Raw genomic sequence first — 20059 nt, 5'->3', positions numbered from 1 at the left:
AAACAAACAAACAAACAAACTTGACTTCAAAGTAAATGCATCTGTTCAAGCCACAACTCACGTAGTGATATGACAAACCAACCATGAAGACCAAGGAGCTTTCCAAACATGTCAGGGATAAAGTGGTAGAGAAGCACAGATCAGGAGAAGGTTACAAGATAATTTCAAATTCGCTGATTATCCCTTTGAGTACGGTGAAATCCATCATTAAGAAGTGGAATGTACTTCACACCACCCAGTCATTACCCTGATAAGATCGCCCGTACAAACTAAGCAGGCGGCAAGCAGGAAACTGGTTAGAGATGTCACTGTGAATCCAACAGTGTCATTGAAAGACTTGCAAAGTTCCATGTCTGAGATGGGAATCAGTGTTCATACATCGACAATATACCGGTCCCTATACAAAACTGGCATGTATGAGCGAATGGCAAGAAAGAAGCCATTACTGGAAAAGAATCATCTTAAATTTTATATCGTGTTTGCGACAAAGCATGTAAATGATACTGCAGACATGCGGCAGAAGGTTTTGGAGTCAGACGAGACAAAAATTGAGCTTTTCTTTTGTCTAGTTCAAAGTGTTACATAGCAAGCCCAACACAGCACATCACTCAGTCAACACCATCCCAACTGTCAAGCATGGAGGTGGCAGCATTATATTATGGGGATGCTTCTTATCAGCAGAGACTGGGAAGTTTGTCAGGATTGAGGGAAATGTGGATGGTGCAAAGTACAGGTGAATCCTAGAGGAAAACCTGCTTGAGTCAGCCAAGAATCTAAAACTGGAGTGGTTTTAAAAGGAGAAAGTGAATGTCCTGTAGTGGCCCAGTCAACGTCCTGGCTTGAATCTAAAAAAGAAAATTAAGACAAGACTTGAAGATTGCAGTCCATAAACGTTCCCCAACAAACTTGTCAGAATTGGAGCAACTTTGCCAGGAAGAATGGGCAAAAATTACACCATCCCATCTTAAAAAACTGGTAGTGACCTGTCCAAGAAGACTCACAGCAGTAATTGCTGCCAAACGTGCTTCCACCAAGTACCGACTTAGGGGCTGAAAACTTATGCAATCAGCAAATTTCAATTTATATATTTTCTTTGCAAGTTTTGCTGACATTCAACCTTCTTCACACATAACAGTGTTAAGTTTGATTATTAGAGTATTGAATAAAAACAAGTTCATTAAAAAATGTTTACATTATTTGTATTTCGTCAAAAATGTGACATTATTGGTAGAGGGTGAATACTTTTGTAAAGCACTGTATAAACTTAATGTTAAAAATATTTGAATATTATCAAAATCCATATAATAACGATGGCTTTTTTTTGATACATCCTTTATGAGCTAGACTTTACATACTGGCAGATTCTTCACTATTACTCATTTTTGAAGAGTGTTATGGTTTAGATATGAACCAGGTAAGATTTTGACGTTGCCTGTTATAAGTAAATGTTGTTACCTAGTGAAGCGTATTTTGTTATGATCGTACCTATGAAGGATAGGCAAAGTTTAAAGTTAGCGGTAGTTTAACTAAGATGAAAGACACGAGAACTACATTTAAAATGTAAAATAGATGGTAAAAAGATATTTCAAGGAACATAAAGATTTATGCTAATCTAATCTAGCCACAAATTCGGACAATGCGAGGATGGTAAGAAACTATGAATTATAAAACAGGTATATAACTACTTAAAAACAGCTAACTGATGAAAGCTTTAATTTTTGTTGATAACTAAAAGACTTATAGATTGGTAGTTAAGTCTTTCGACTGTCCTGTTCTAATAAAAAAAAGTTATGGAAATATCCACTACAGTCGATTCTTCTAAAAATTGTAGCAAAAGCTCACTGTAGAGAGACTTTTAGAAATGGGTTCTTACCAGCACTTTTGTCATCTAAGAAGATAACCATTTCTAACGGTGTTCCAGGTTGAACATTATACGTTGTATCCAGAACTCTTCCATTTTGTTTTAGAAATAAACTGAGATACGGCACTGGAGCCCTCTGTTCTATGTACCGAGTGATGTTGACATAGCTGTAGGACATATGTTGACAATTAATCATTATTTTATATCGATTAACTTCAAACAGTGTTTTTAATCTTCGAATTTTATAAAAAGAAACAAATTACATTTATCTGCGATTTTCTTCAACAACTATACTTTCAATGTCAAGGAACAAGTTCTAGAATTCCAAAATTTGAAGTAACTCAGATGATTAAATTTTCTAATAGTTATGAAACAATGGTTTTGTATAGGTTTTTGAAATATTTCTAGGTTTTGTTTTATGATGATGAAAAATTTTCACATTACAATAACATGTTTTTGTAATGTGAAAATTTGTGAACACCCAGATGTTCCGATAATTTTTGAGTTGTTGGAACGTATCAATTGTACTTTTTACACAGTCTTGTCAATGGAATGACAACCCCTCTTCCCTTTATTCCACTAACACATTCTTCAATTTTCCACTGTCACAGGAAAAACTATTACATTGGTTTTTAAATTAACTTTGACTACCTTCAAATTATTATTTTATACGTGTTAAGACAGTAGCAAAATTAATTCGTTAAAAAGTTACAAATGCTTTTCCTCTCTGAAACTTTCTACAGTGATATACAAGAACACATGGCCAGTTTTTTTTCACATCAAAGAGCACTTAAATATTAGGAACCTGTGACCAACCTAAGCACTTCGACAACGTTAAATCGTCTCTGCTGGAAGGAGAGGTGTTGAGAATCAAATAACACGTTTCGATCATCTATTGGTAATCCAACAAGTTTATTTAAACAGTTGTTTCGCAAGCTGTTCTTGTGCTTAAAATAAAGTAAATGAATTATTAGATATATTTTCCAGCCTTGTGTTAGAATATTGCTATAGACAAGGAAATAATTGTTTCCTTATCCAACACAAATCGGTTACTTCTGATAAAGCAAAATATCAGGAGACAACTTCCTTACAAACAGATAAATTACCAAACAAGACTTTATGTGGAAGAAACGTGCCCATTTCCTTATACTTTTCGCCAAATTAAATCAACATAAAATGACTTGAAAGAGATAATAATAGAAATGTCTGTTAAGGTCATTTTAATTTTGGTAGTAGTTTGCGTATAACAAGTGGTTGCAAAATAATTTTCAATTTTACTTGTCTTTTATACTGATATATACACGTTAGCTAAAGATGCTTTTCCTAGTATACATGTTATACTAATTATAGAAGTTCTTGGGAAAATAGCATTGTACATTTAAGTGTTCTTGATGTTTTACTAGGATAATATAATAAGTGTTAAAGGGGAACACAGTCTTAAAATCTTACGTCACTAGAATTCAATATCAAACATACAACGTTGTTTACGTATTGAACAAAGTCACAAACAAACATCATATGTTACGTATTTTCACTATTGCAAATCGTATTGATGAATTATAAAAACTAGTTTTGATGTAGAGAAGAAATAACGAGTTTTAAAACGAATACTATAACCTTTGGAATTTTAAACAATGATTATAAACACGTATAGGGACATTTAAGAGGTAATAATCAAAGCAAAACCAAAGCTTGAATTAATTAATTAAACTGCACTGTTGTTCTTATCAAAGACTTATCTTTTACTTGACTACTAATTTTTTCCCAGATGTTCAAACAAACGCGTATAACATTTTTTTATGGTTTTAGTTTTACTATGACTCTGTGTATAAATTTGAGAAGTTATTGTACATGCACTGTACAGAAAATATTCTTTATTGTGAAGTTGTTATTTTACTTTTTATATTAAAACAATTGGATTATCAGAATGTAGTTTATGCTTTAAAAACAAGTATGTTTCGATAAATTAAAACATGGAACTTATCACTAAAAAAATCAAATATACGTATTTCTAACAATGTCTGACTAATATGTCTGTCCGTCTTTAGCGATTGCAGCCAGACACAAATAACATCTTAAGTCTTACTCAGGCTCTATGAAGTTAGGGGGCAGTATGTTTCTTCTTGTCCGGTTCTGAGCTAGAACTGTATGCTTCTCAGCAGGAAGAACACACTTGGCTAAAATCACCTCTTTTGGTTCTAATGGATGCTCCACAATAACTCTGTGGTAGAAAATCTTTTGTCCCTAAAACAAAAAGAAAAGTCAAAACCCTGAAATAGCTAAAATGTCAATTTTTAGTGTTATCTATCTCGAAAATAGTATTATTTATAGTGAGTGAAATGAAATTTGTATATTTTTCAGATTATGATTTGTTCATTCATATTAAAGGCTGTCTAAAAATGGTTGTAGATATTCATTTTAAAAAGTAATAGCTTTCAAAAAGAAAACTAAAATATGTGGCAAAGTTTCATTCAATCTCGCCTGTTTTGGCTTTAGACAAGATTCACTATTTTATTCACAGTTTCATAATGGTGATTGTTTAACAAAAAATACTTAGGATACATGGAAATAAAATGGTTGAGGATGTTTTCTACCCGCATCTCTAACGTCACCCCTCCTCTTTCCTGGTTTAATGTGACCAAGGGTAGTTAAAACTACGAGTGATTGAAAATAATTAACAGGAGAGAATTGAAGCTTATGGTTGCAGAGTATGAAATTCACAGGATTAGAAATGAACTTTGAGGCGCGCAGTGTGACATAATTGTGACACAATTTGTACTTGTGTGCAGATGAAACATTTTACTCACAATCATCTAAGTATTATACTCTAATACTTAATTAAACATTTTCATAGATTCAACTAACTTCACTTAAACATTACATAAGTAAAAACAAACACATAAAAATTTTAACATTTTAACAACTGAAACCCAAGTTTTAGTAGATTTAATTATAAAAATTGCAAAAAAATGTCCAATATAAACACTATAAACTGACATCATAAAAACTATATTTTTGCTACATAAGATGACTTCCAGCCTCATATTTCTCATCAGGAGTCATTAATCGATATGTATTGTTATTACTTAAAAGATGTCTACTGACTCCGGATTTCACGTAGGAGTCATTAGGCAACTGTGTATTGTTGGGTCTTAATGTGTCTTTTGACCGTGAACTTTCCTCAGGAGTCGTTAGGCGACTGTGTATTGATAGTACATAAGATATCTACTGACCTGATATTTCCCGCAGGAGTCATTAGATGACCGTATACTATTTGTACCTAAGATGTTTACTGACCATGTATTACTCCCTAGGAGTCATTAGGCAATTGTGTATTGTTAGTACATAAGATATCTACTGACCTGATATTTCCCGCAGGAGTCATTAGATGACCGTATACTATTTGTACCTAAGATGTTTACTGACCCTGTATTACTCCCTAGGAGTCATTAGGCAACTGTGTATTGTTAGTACATAAGATATCTACTGACCTGATATTTCCCGCAAGAGTCATTAGATGACCGTATACTATTTGTACCTAAGATGTTTACTGACCCTGTATTACTCCCTAGGAGTCATTAGGCAACCGTGTATTGTTAGTACATAAGATATCTACTGACCTGATATTTCTTCCAGGAGTCATTAGATGACCGTATACTATTTGTAGTTAAGATATCTACTGATCCTGTATTACTCCCTAGGAGTCATTAGGCAACTGTGTATTGTTAGAACATAAGATATCTACTGACCTGATATTTCCCCCAGGAGTCATTAGATGACCGTATACTATTTGTAGTTAAGATGTCTACTGATCCTGTATTACTCCCTAGGAGTCATTAGGCAACTGTGTATTGTTAGTATTAGTGATCGTGCTACTTTCTAGTAATTATTAAACGATAGTGAGTTATTAACTTGTTCTTGCATGACACTACCACTTGACGCTAGAATTTTTAATGTACTCCTAGTTATAGTAATCAAATATTCGTCTAAAAGGTTCCTTCGTATTGATCAATCATAATGAACAGATAAAGACAGTGTTTATTGCTCCTGATGTTTTGTTTTTTTCAGAAATCGTTAGTCGACTCTTCTGCCAATAATGCCCTTTTTATGTATCTTTATATCACGAATCATCAACCGACTTGGATGACTTATATACATTGGGTTTTTTGAGCACTTAATAAGATTAAAGTCAATAAATGTGTACTTTTGAAATAGTAGTGAATATTGTATATATAGTTTAAGGACAAAAGGGGACCACCTAGGCCATTCCATCTACTATATTAAACTTTAAAATAAAACACCCAATGCCAGCCCTTATCATTCAAATACTTATTAAGCCTTCACTAAAATTCCCTGAAATTAACTGCTTTTACCACATCTGAAGCAACACATTCCAGCCTAACCACCCTGTTAGAAAAATAAAACTATCTTAGCTGAAGATGACTCTTACCCTGTCAAAATTTATATGTGTGCCCCCCCCTAGTCTTACTATTCTCATCATTAGATACTTAAAAAATTGTACATCAATACTATCAGTTTTTTTAACAATCTTAAACACCTCAAGAGATCCCCTCTAACTCTTTCTTTTCAAGAGAAAATAAGTTTAGAAATCTTTACCTATCCTTGTATGATAACCTTTCCACCCAAGACATCATCTTAATAGCCATTCTCTTAACCCTTTCCAGTAATTTATTGTCCTTTCTAAGACAAGGAGCACAACACTGAACACAACACCCCAAATGTGGTATAACTGGTGATCTATACAATGACATTATAACTTTGTACATGTATTCAATATTTCTGTATATACAAGCTAAACAACACTAGCAACAACACATTGCTTGGATGGCTTAAGAGATTGATCAACTAGAATACCAAGGTTAAGGTTATTCATATCAAAATTATACTCATGAATATACCGCTATAACTAAATAACTCCAGAACAATCTTTAATTTGTTTTTGAAGATAACACAGTTTATTAAAAAAAAATATTTTGGTCTTCAAAACTTACTGTTAATTTGTTCAGCACCCTGACTGTGCCACAAGCGTAGAAATTATCTAAAGGAAGTCTGAACACAGCTCGACCGTTCTTGACTTCCGGTTGGCAGCCTGTCAAGAGATGTGAACAAGCTCTTTTATGTGAACTTTGAGGCTTCCCTCGATACTAAACCAATAGCAATAAATAATCTATATTCTGTAAACTAGCTAAATAGTCGACACCAAGAAAATTTCATGACACAAAAGGTTTAATGATTAAGAAACCATTTTCTAAAAACTACATTGGCTTAAAACAAACAGATTGAGAAATGTGAAAAAAAAAGACATTTGCAGTATAACATGATTTTATCACCAACATTTGATATATTGTCTTAAGCAATCGAAGTAAAAAAAGGAAAGAAACTACTTCATAGATTTCCTTAAATCAGGAGTTCTTAATCCTTTCCAGTCAGGAAACCACTTTGTGAGGGTGAACATTCAAAGCCCGTTTATTGTCACGTAATTAAAAATCAACGGATAACTACCGTTCTTAAAAAAAAGATGCTACTTCAAAAAAGTACAAATTTATGCATGCAGTTTCAGAGGATTCATGGTTCGCGTCCAGATGTCACAAAAAAACGTCAGTTCTGTACTCTACTCTACAGTCGTGGGTGCTCGATAAGAATGACGGTCAAATATCACTATTCAGTCAGACAACAGTAGACCAAGATCTGGCGGTGGGTGTTGTTAGCATGTTTCTTTCCATCTAGCCTATCAGCTCAAAATTAAAGACAGCTAGGCACAGAGAAGCCTTGCTCTAAAATCTGAAACGAACTAAAAAGAATGTTTTCTCTGTATCACAATTAAACAGGGTAAAGGGTGAGAAGATAAAACAATGGGTTTTTAATAATATTGTTATTAAAACAAATCAAGTAGGTTTATTCCACCTTTTCAATTCCTTCGCATCCCCCTTTGGTTGGTTGGTTAGTTTGTTTTGAGTTTCGCGAATTACTCGAAGGCTATTTGCCTTAGCCATCCATAATTTAGCAGTGATAGATTAGAGGAAAGTCAGCTAGTCATCACCACCCACCGCCAACGCTTGGGCTACTCTTCTATCAGCGAATAGTGGGATTGACCGTCACGTTATAAAGCCCCTACGATTGAAAGGGTGAGCATGTTTCGGTGACGAGGATACGAACCTGCAATCCGCAGATTGCGAGCCTGGCATCCTAACCACTAGACCATGCCAGGCCATCCCCATTCGAAGCATCCTGCAACAAGATCGCGGCCCACAGTTCGAAAACACCTGATTTAAATGATTTCACATACGAGAAGAAAAAAATACGTAATTAAAGTATAGATTTCTATTAAAAGCCATTATTAAAATACTGAAAACGTAAAACAGGTTTAAATGACATAAACAATATATTGTTTATGACATTTAAACCTAATGCACAACAAAACGTTTTCTGAACGAAAGCATTGTTGTTGTGTTTTTTGCAATTTAATGTCCTACACTATACATTATTTAGGACTAACAAGATAAAGTGTATTTTTTTAACTTTAATGAAAATATCTTAATTTACAGACAAAATATAAGGTTCAGGATAGAAACTACTTTTCTCATGTATATCATAAACTCACCTGGGTAACTCTTTAGCTTATCCAAGTACAGAACAGATTCGGGGTTAATTTAAAAGGACAGCGACTTTCATCTGCTTACTGGAGCATGAGATGTCGTAACTGACTGTGAAAGAAGAAAGAAGCCATGTAAATATTAATAAGTTTTATATCCTATTCTAGTACTATATTTGTCTGAAATTACACGGTGACAGATTTGATGTTCAGAAGAGAGATCAACTGACACTGAAACTGTGTTTAATCTAATGCAAATGGTGTTGTGCAATATTCTTCAATGAAATTAAAAATTCTGTACCCATTGTATAGTCCAAAATGATATTTTTTCTTAACGTAAATGATATTTTGGAATATTGTTTCCTAATTTCCACTCTTAATTCTAATCTATTTAGTCCATGATTAGATTCAGTTGTGAATGAAAATTTTATTCTTTTACCAAACCCATTCTTTTATGAAAGTTTTATAATGTGTCTTTAATACTCAAATACAATTGTAAAGCGTACTTTGAACAGTGGAACAAAAGTAATATGACCCAAAATACTCAAGTTGGTTTAATATAAAATCAACTCAAACAGTTTCTATAGGAAACAAATTGAAACTAACTCTATACAAGTATGAGAAAAACGTTTATTGTTAGGCAGAAATGACATCAAAGTATTATAATTTCTTGTTCAATTGAGTCGCCAACCTTTGTTGTCGTTTTTTGTCTTTATTAAGTTTATTTTCAATACAAACCAAGAAAACTATATATTTTTTAATGAAATTGTTCATTATTTTATATCACAATGTCAAGGTTCAGGCACACTGACATTAAACCTGGTGGGTACCACAGAAACACAGGTTAGTGAAATGTTAAATCATGAATAAATTGAAGTTAGGGGGAGGATTAGCATAAGAGAATAAATAAACAAAATCTTTATACACTAGAATAGTGTCTGCTTATGTCCTTTAATTATTAACTGACAGGCTAATAAACTAAAGAGAATTTCAAAACACGTCTGTACAAGAAAAATGATAGTTAAGAATAACGTAATACCGCACCTTCAAGTCAGATAAATGGGTCCTAGTGCGGTTTCCCATAATCTATGAATTAGCTACGTCAACATCTATTCAAAACAACATATTCAAGGAAGAAAACTCCCAACTTGTACAAGTGAGTGTCACCACTTGAGATAGCTTGCCCTCCTCCAAGGAGTGGATACAGACATAGGGCCAAAGTGATACAAGCTTCTATGAAATAGACGTTGCAATAAGTGATTTTTACCTAAGCAAATGGATTAGTACATGTTTACGACCTTTCGACATCCGGTTTACAAGAATGTAATTAAAAACGTGCAGAAGACTTACCTGAATAAACCTTACTATTACAAATTAGTTATGGAAGGGTGAAATTATTAGCTGCTACAACTGCTACAAGGACTAAATTTGTCAACAATGCATACTAATTAATATACTGTTCTAAAAATACCATTTTAATGACACACAATTCTGTAGAAATTAAATTTTAGCACGTGTATATTAAAAAAAAATACAAATGATGAAAAGATGTAACTTCTAACTGGCTAGGAAGATAGTGATTTTCTAGTAACTAGTATATGTTTTTTAAGACAGTTGCATTGATTCAATCTTTTATCTTATTTTCACACCCATTACCGTAATAAGTTATAGTCGTGGCTAGTGCTTATTGCATGTATAAGTAAATATATTTGTATATATAAATATTATAACAACCAAAATTTGAGAAAAGAAAAACAGGAAAGATCGTGAAGTTCACTCTCTCTCTCCACTTATATCTATGAAGCTGATCGGCTGATAAGAAATCAAATATTCCATTATCGCTCCACCCCTCGGTGGCTCATTGGTAACATTTTGGATTTATAATTCTAAAAATTGGAGTTTCGACACCCGCGGTGTCCACAGCACAGGTAGCCCATTGTGTAAGTTATGCTTAGTAACAAACAAACAAAAAATATCAAATTTTCAATTAAAAGTAATTTGATGGTCTACAAAATGTCTAATCACACTACCTTTGAAAAATCAAGTAAGTGCTTTAAAGAGAAAAATGCGTTATTGATAAAAGATATCTGTACTATTATTAGTACTGCTTATAAAGAAAAATGAGGGTTAATTTAAATTGGTTTGTTTTAACACACACATAAACTTTGTACTTTGAAGTGTCGTGATATGATACTATATTTTGTGATGCAAGTGAAAATGAACAATGTGACTGTTATACAATTTTAAAAAGAAATTCGCGTTGAAAGATTTATAAAGCATTAAGGAACTTTTAGATTAAGGAAGAATCTTAATAAATCACAGGTAATAAGTCCTATAATGTGCCGTTCAAATGTTCTAAATATCTCTATTGTTGAAATCAGTTGAATTACCACCGAAACTAGATTCATTTGTTATCATTATGAGCCAGAAAAAATTATAAATCAGTATTAATTGTTCCTTATCACTTGAAAGTTTCTCAACTAGTGTTTTGATTTGTGTAAGGATTTTGACGAGACATTTTATTTTCTATGTGTATGTTCGTTGTTTTTTTATTTAAGCTTCGCAGTGTTAATTATTCTTTATGTATATGTTTGTTCTTTTGGTTCCTTATTTCAATTCATTCGTTTCGCTTGCTTAATATATTTGTGTATCTATTTGATTCCACTGTATATCTGAGAATTCATATTTGTAAAGTTAGTATTGAAATGCGGTTATTACATTAGGTTATTATTCGAACTGAACAATGATTAAGAGTAAATCTATCGTCAAATTTTCAGTTATTTTGTTGGCTTATACTTAAAAGTCCTCCAGTGGGTTAGTGGTAAGTATACGGAGATATAACGTTAAACTCCAGGGTTTGATTCCCCGTGTTGAACAGAGCGCAGATAGTCTATTGTGTAACTATACGTTAAAAATATTCTTCTTCCTTAGAGTATTAAAAATTGTGAAGTATAGGTGCTGTAGAATGTTGCTATATAAATCAATTTACGTTTATATATACTTGTTAGTTATGAAGATCGATAACACGTATATTATGCTATTTATATAATTAAACGAGTAACTTGTGTGCGTGGGAGCTCTATAAACTTAATTATACTATGCAGAAAGTAAACTCCGAGTGGGGAATTACGGACGACATCACTATATGTGGAAGGGAGGGGTGGATTTAGGTAGTACTCTGAATTGCATATGGAAAGGTATTTGAGGAATGGATTTTTCATCCCTCAGAGTCCCATCTCAGACAGCAGTATTCATGTGTTAAGGTTCTATGTATGAATTTCTTCATTTTTTTATAGGCACTTAGATTTCCGGCACCGTCACCCTGTTGAGTAGGGACCTGGAAGCAATATCATTGAGTTATGATTCCCAGGTTTTGTAAAGATTGCTAGATCTTGTGTCTCTTACAAGAAAAATCAATTTTGATCAGACCATTCGACTCAAAGTGTCTTGTGTCTTTTGTACAAAAGGTGTTTGTTAGGTATCACGTGTTTTAGAATAGGTTTAACCCCGCAGTCATTGAGACGCCCCGCACAGCCCTAAGACTCAACGTACCTATACGGGATTAGTCTAAGCAGGTCACTTAACTGTTTTAATTGCTTTAAATACACAGCAGTGTTTTCACATTTTATAAATTTTGTACATTCAAATATAAAGTACCACAATCGGAAAAATAGTTCTAATGTGAAGCAAGAGTTTCCCCTCAGTATATCATTAAATCATGGAATGATCTTAGGATAATTACGTCTAAAATTATTTTGTTTTTGGTTAATACCATTTCTTCTACATCAGCATGTATAAATTGAATCATGACAATTGTCGCCTTTTAGAAGCATTTGAAGTGAAATAATTTGTTTTGTTTTTTGTTGTTATTGTTTTGCCTATTCAGAATAATTTAACGTTTTAATGCAACAAACAGTTTTATTCCCCAGTTTGTCAGATGCTGCTGAAGTGTATACTTAACTTGGTTAAAGTAATTTTAAAATAAACCTTAGACTATATAGACCTTTATTTGTTCACTTTCTCTGAGCTTTCTCTTAGATATGAACTTACCTTCCGTCGAATCCGTGTTATGAAAATAATCGGTTTTATGTTCTGTTAGTCGAAAACTATTTAACTGAATCTGATGTAAGTTCTTAAGTTCTTTTCTGTGTTCATATACTCGATTATTTAGAGTTTGCCCTGTTCCGCGTACCTTAGACAGACATTCTATGCAATGAAATTGTACAGAGGTTAAGTTTGTTATATTAAAAATATTTTGAAGGTTTGTTTGTAATTAAGCACAAAGCTACACAATGGTCTATCTGTGCTCTGCCCACTACGGGTATCGAAACCCGGATTCTAGCTTTGTAAGTCCACAGACATGCCGCTGTGCAACTGGGGGGGGGGAGGCAGATTTTGAAGACTCACACGTTGTTACACTCTATATCACCACGATCGATCATGCTTATCCAATGGCCGTACATTTTGACAATAGTCCTGCAACGTGGTTTTAAATGAAAAAGGGCCAACATAAGATTATCACATCCAAAACACACCTCATCTTCTTGCGTGTTATCTATAATCCGTCTAGCGCACGAGGACGATGGTTCCCAGGGCTTATTTCAACGGTCTGATCATACAGAAATCCATAGGCGCTTCACCCAGCAACTTGACCAGTATGTGTTCGTATGGAATGGCGTGGATACCTATTTCCTTTTCCAGCTGCTTGAAATCCGTGACCGTTGGGTTGAATAAATACATCATAGTAAAAAACTTATATAAACCTGTTTTGTGTCGCTTTGTCAGACAGATATCCTTTTAGAATATATTGCATGTGGTCGGCTTTTGCTACTGATCTTCGTGTTTGTAAATTCTCACCTGTTACAAGAAGTCACATTTTATTATAATGGCTAGGGTATGACTTCTACCAGGTCTCTTTCTGGATGGTCCTGGGGATCCAAGTTTGGTCCAAATTCCTTTGTTATCCATTTTTTAAGCTTTCCACTTGTGATTAGATATCTCTGGTCACCTTCTACACAGAATTAACTTTATTAATGTATACGAACATTTTAAGTTCTAGTTTTGATATGAGAGAATTAAAGGCAATGAGTAATTTGAAATATTTGAATAATATATCAAAAACATGTCAAAATATCTTTTTTACCCTATCAGTTTCAATTTTCCTAATTTTGTTTGGGTGTGGGGCATGAGAGGGTGCTATATTTATCTAGTAAAGACACTTTTGTTCATGCTACCTCTCCCTTTTTCTCCTCACAGCGATTTTTAAGTATTTTCCATTCTCAAAGCTTATACATAATACCAGCTTTTATTTAAAGCTCCTGTAAATTGTTTGTTTCGGTGACCAAACACTTCACTTCCATTAGGGTTAGCGATAACAGTTCAATTCACACGCACATCTGTCTACAGAACAATACAACGTTAGCTAAGAGGATAACCACTGCTATATGATAAACACAATTTTGAAACTTTAAGTGCATTTGATTGATGCCCTTGATTGATAATGGGAATATTTTAGAAGATTAAAGCAAACCCGCCCCTTATGACTGAAACAATTTGTTTTTCAAACTCCAAATAACATATCACTGTTACAGCTGTCTGCCTGATTGTATAATTAAATCATAAATTAATTCTGCGCTTCCATTTACATTTTTGTCGAAAAGTAAAAATTAATTATTGTTCGTGAACTTAAAGAGTATGGACCAATGAGATTTATGCATAAATACCCTTCCATAACAATATAATATATAAGTTTTGTTACAGTTCATACTGCACATGAATACTCCAACAGACACGATTTTATGTGCCATACGATAAAATGTTTCTCTTGTGAAACTGTGAAACGTTTTTCTAGTCGGGTGTTGTCTCTTCTGGCATCCATTAGGGGTTTATCTCTTGTAAGCTAACTGAAAAGGCAACTTTTCACATGATGGTTAGTGTGAAGTTGAATGAATATCAAGAACTAATAAATTGATGTTTAGATACTTGGCACAAATAGTTACAACTAACATTTCGTTAGTACTACATATATTTAGCCAACCAATAGTTACAACTAACTTTTCGTTAGTACTACATATATTTATCCAACCAATAGTTACAACTAACATTTCGTTAGTACTACATATATTTACCAAACTAATAGTTACAACTAACATTTCGTTAGTACTACATATATTTATCCAACCAATAGTTACAACTAACTTTTCGTTAGTACTGCATATATTTATCCAACCATATATCTATGTGAGTAGTGTACCAGAATGTTCTGTGACATACTTGTTGGCGCTTTGAACTTGGAATAACCTGCAGTTTCTATAGACCAACGTAAACGTAGGATGCTATACAGCTCCTTAACCATATAAGTATCTTGTGGAAGATCTATGAAATAGGGTAGGTGTACTTGGGTTTCATTAACCTTAGTTACACCCTGCAACTACCTACACTAACCAAACTTTTCGAGCATGTGCAATTATTTTCTATATACAAAATCCAGCTGCAGCTACGGAAGCTGAGGAATGGTGTCATTAAAATGAAACTAATCTATCTAAGCAATATTTATATCGTATTTTATGGTCAATTTCTAGAAAACTATCATATGTACAACATTTATTTTAAAAACTGCCTATTTTTAAATCGGCTAGTATGACCTAATACAAAAGACATTTAAGATAAATCGAATTTGTGTGAGATACTAAGGCTCAAGGAATGGGTAATTTTGTAAAGAGTAACACTCAAACAACTGACTTGTGATAAGCAGTTATTAAATATTATAATTTTCTATAGTTCATTAATTTTATAAATCTAATATCTCTTTTTGAACCAAAAGGTCTGTTATACGTCATTTAATTGCTCTTGTTTAGTTTTGCATAATGTTTGTTTTATTTTTTTTCACTTAAAGCCAACAACTCAGTTCAAATTATTTCAATTTTGCTTTTCTGTTTGATTTTTAAAGGAATCGAGTCCCGAATTTTAGCGTTATAAGTCTATAAACTTATCGCTCGTCCATTAGGAGCGTTTGCTTGTTACCAATACAGTTGTTTGTGTTTTTTGCATTTCATAACAAAGTCTAGTGTCTTTCATTTCCCCAGCCATGACAAGTTACGCCACATTTAATCTATTCCACAGCTAAATTCTGACTCTCCTTTATTATTGTTGTAATCAGTTGACTGTGTATGTTTTGTATTCCAAGCCCCGGAATACCAAACGCTCAAGAAAATTACATGAAGTGAAAATATTGAAGCTCATGTACTAAATTTACACAGATATTGATTATTTAAGAAATGTTTACGTAATATAAATTTTCAACGAACATACTTCATAATTAGAAAACCCGCTAACGCTAATACTACTAAAAAAAAGAACTGTCACCCTCATTTTTAAAATCAAAACTAATATACAAGAAAGATTCATGACATTAAGTATAAAATCATACAAACAAAAGTCCTTGTGATCCGTTCTAACTGAAGAATTCTGGTTCATCCCCAAAAATTTCTTGCGCAGTTATGTGTGGCAAACAGAAGATATATCAAAGAAGCCATTTTTTACAACTCTCGTCAGAAATCCTTAAAGGACTAAAAACAGACAAATTAAAAGATCTGCAATGAAATATAATTTTCATTACATTAGTTAGGCGTAAGGAACTAGTTCGTATTTTTATTACATTAGTTGGACGTAAGGAACTAATTCGTATTTTTATTACATTAGTTGGGCGTAAGGAACTACTTCGTATTTTTATTACATTAGTTGGACGTAAGAAACTAATTCGTATTTTGATTACATTAGTTAGGCGTAAGGAACTACTTCGTATTTTTATCACATTAGTTGGGCGTAATGAACTACTTCACATTTTCATTACATTAGTTAGGAACTACTTCGTATTTTCATTACATTAGTTAGGAACTACTTCATTAAACAAAAAACTCTGCATTGGTAAAGACTTGGTTTGGTTTGTTTTGAATTTCCGCGCAAAGCTAGCCATCCCTAATTTAGTAGTGGTAGACTAGAGGGAAAGCAGCTAGTCAACATCACCCACCGTCAGCTCTTGGACTACTCTTTTAACAACGAATAGTGGAATTGACCAAATCACAAGGAGCTCCTTGTTTGTATGACATCTTACATGTCTCCTCTGTATGTGTCATCACACGTTACTGAGCAGAAGACCTTTGGTATGCATTAGAATTATTCAGTTAGAACACATCAAATGGAGCTTTGTTTGCACAAATTTATACTTAATGTCATAAGTAATGTCATGGCTGAAAAGGCGAGTATGTTCGATGACGGGGATTCTAATCCGCGACCCTCGTATTGAGAGTCCAGTGCCTTATCCACCAGGCCATGTCAGGCCGAAGTCTTACAAACAAATAACATATAAAACCTGAGAATGGAAGAATGTCTTTATAGCTAAAATTAAAGGGAAACCAACTTTTGCTGCTGAGTCAAGAGTAAACAAACAAAAAACGTATTTCAGCTAATTTTAAATAATCTTGCAACTCTAGGCATCTATTCTTCGATGTGTAAATTAACAAAGTACAGGGCTTATCAAATAAAACAATTTTAATGTCGAAGTATCAATACTGTTTCAATAAAAAACATTATATGAATAACACTAAAAAGTAAAATCCTAAGAAACAAAAAAAAAGAATGTTTATATTTTACGCCACTTGATAACATAAGAACATAAAGGACAACTTTCCGGACATTTTTCTGTTTATATACTTTTGCTGGTGTTATATATGATTATAGTTAAAATAAAGTGTTGAAATATTGGTGCTTACGAACAATTGGTAAACTCAATTGTTTAGAGAAGGACTTATAAAAATAAAATACAAAATAATAATAATTAATCAAAAATATTTCGTTATCCTTATGAATTCGTTAATTTCTTTCGCGAAGATTAATAAAAAAAACATTTTTTTTTACTATGCTTCAACGTCGTCCCCCCCCCCACAATGGCACAGCGGTATGTCTGCGGACTTACAACGCTAGAATCAGGGTTTCGATACCCGTGGTGGGCAGAGCACAGATAGCCCATTGTGTAGCTTTGTGCTTAATTACAAACAAACAAACATTGCTACGTATATGAACATATAATCCTTCCTCAAAGGACTATGAAAGTTAAAATTGAAACATACAGTGAAAAGAACTACTTATACATGTTTTTATTATAGAATAAAAAATTACAAATGACTTATTGACTTCCCTTTGACTTATGTGTTTGTTTGTTATTAAGCACAAATCTACACAATGTTTTACTCACCACGGGTATCGAAAACCACAGAGCCATCGGAAGACTCTGTTTGATAATGAGAATATTTTTGCTATTGCGATTAAAGCAAAACCACCTCTGAAAATGATTACAAATTCCAAATAATAGATAGAGCTTTATGGCCGTTTAATCGTATAAATAAATCGATTATAAATCCAGTTATTTAATTACAGTATATGAGCATAAAAACGCATGGATCAATGGAATTTATACATGAATGCTCTTTCATAACAATATAATCTGTAAGTTTTGTTACAGTTCATACTGAAGGTGACTACTTCAACAGACACGATTTCACGCGTAAGAAGGTCAAATGTTTTCCCTAGTGGAACTGTTAAACGTTTTTATAGTCGGATGTTGTCTCCACTGGCCTCCATTAGGGGGGTTTCTCTTGTAACCTAGCTAGGGAGAGGTCTTTAGAAACCTCCTTCTTACACCTCTATATCTGCCCCCGCTTTTCCCCAATCATAAACTTCTTCCTATTTGCCTATGACAAAGTAAGAAAGGACTACAGAATATGTAGGAGGGGTTAGGGTTGGAATAACATAGAACTAATGCTGAATATAAACATTTATATAAATAGAGTATATCTATATAAACGGATATTGAGAGTACTATTTGTTAGTTTGTTTGTAATTACGCACAAAGCTAAACAATGGGCTATCTGTGCTCTGCCCACCACGGGTATCGAAACCCGGTTTCTAGCGTTATAAGTCCGTAGACATTTCGCTGTGTCACTGGGGGGCGTACATACCCGTATTTAATTTTGAATGTCCATTTAATAGATATTGAATAGATGGAAATCGTTGGTTTTAATTACAGCTTTTTCGTGATTAGTATATTTTAATACAAACAGGATTGTTCTGTTAATGTACACCCATTAGCCAGACTGACTTACATAAATAGGTTGTAACACCAATGGTGTGTACAGTATTTAATGTACGTAAAGTACAAATTGATGAACATTTGATATAAAAGGTACCTGGTGGCCTTTTAGCATAACTTACAAACTTGCTTACAAGTGAGGCTACTTGTCCTTGGCAAAATAAAGTTATAAAATGTAAATAGGTTGTTTGTAATTAAGCACAATGAGCTATCTGTGCTCTGCTAACCCGGTTTCTAGCGTTGTAAATCCGTGGACATAATGCTGTGTCACTGGAGTTAGGCATGTGAATAGTAGCTAGCATTGACAGCATTCAAGTATTCAAGATAAATAAAGACTAAGTTTAATATTTTAAGTTGAAAATCGTTAGACACAGGATATGAGCTAAATTATGTGGTAGTTACTATTCTTGCCTTACGAGTGTGAGGAAATTGATTTTTAGAGAGAAAAAATGTGTGGACTAATATTTTTGTGGACATTGAACCAAAAATAGATAATTCAGCATTATTCCTGATAAATTTTTGGTCACTGCTACACAATCCTTAAAGCTATAAGTTTTATAAGTAACGATTCATTGTTCATTGTTTCCGTGTTTTGGACATTTCACTAAATTATTTGTTTGAGAACATATTTATTCTGAAAATGAACTGCATGCTTATTTCATTGGTGAAAATGACGTTTAATATTCTTCAATACAAAGTTCTGTTATGAGTCGAAACAAATATGATTCTGTATTCTCAACACGAGAAATTCATATAGATTATTAAATTATTTTCAGCGTGGTTCTTAGAAAATTAAGTTTCCTTAATGATGCTGTAAGGCGTAAGATTATTATTGTAACAATAGATCTTCAGCAGCCAAGATGTATCAGAAAAGACTGAATGTTATCATTCTACAGCACTGAGACTGTAGAAGATAATGTCAGTAGCGGATTGTTCTATATCTATATGACAAAAAAAAAAAAACGTTTCTTCACGCTAAGATAGAAGTCTTGTTAGAATATCCCCACAGTTACTGTAGTCCTCCAATACTGCTTTATGGATGGAAAGATAGCAGCTTCTTCAATGTATGAGCAATAAGGGTGTGTCGTAGGTTGCGGTAAAATGGTCTTAATGAACACCAAGCAATAGAAAAGCCATTTCTCACAAAAAATCAGCGTTTAATAAGATAGCTATGGACTCATTACAATTACCCTGTTGATCAATGAAGTTGAAGTTCTCTAGAGCTTCGATTGTATTTTTTGTCTTATGATTCAAAAAGAGTATTTATATAAGACATTTTGTTGGAGAAGAGAATAAGCTATTCTTCATAGCAACAACACTGAAGTATCATCCATCCCATTCTTCATAGCAACAACACTGAAGTATCATCCATCCCATTATTCATAGCAACAACACTGAAGTATCATCCATCCCATTCTTCATAGTAACAACACTGAAG

At 33.3% G+C, this 20059-nt stretch overlaps 1 protein-coding gene across 1 annotated transcript in view; it reads right to left on the bottom strand.

The window, feature by feature from the left end:
- LOC106457059 overlaps positions 1-13442 on the bottom strand; it is a 55886-nt gene extending 42444 nt beyond the window's left edge. The window contains exons 1-6 of the mRNA XM_022383201.1: positions 13382-13442; positions 12525-12680; positions 8484-8534; positions 6874-6971; positions 3948-4105; positions 1874-2028 (exon numbers count right to left, since the gene is read on the bottom strand). Of these exons, the coding sequence (XP_022238909.1) occupies positions 1874-2028; positions 3948-4105; positions 6874-6971; positions 8484-8534; positions 12525-12680; positions 13382-13442 (679 nt within the window). The remainder of the gene's footprint in view (positions 1-1873; positions 2029-3947; positions 4106-6873; positions 6972-8483; positions 8535-12524; positions 12681-13381) is intronic.
- Between the last annotated feature and the right edge of the window lie 6617 nt (positions 13443-20059).

The sequence above is a fragment of the Limulus polyphemus genome, unplaced genomic scaffold (assembly GCF_000517525.1).
Source record: "Limulus polyphemus unplaced genomic scaffold, Limulus_polyphemus-2.1.2 Scaffold14, whole genome shotgun sequence".
In the NCBI taxonomy this organism is placed as follows: Eukaryota; Metazoa; Arthropoda; class Merostomata; order Xiphosura; family Limulidae; genus Limulus; species Limulus polyphemus.
This window is presented reverse-complemented; position numbering and strand designations above follow the sequence as displayed.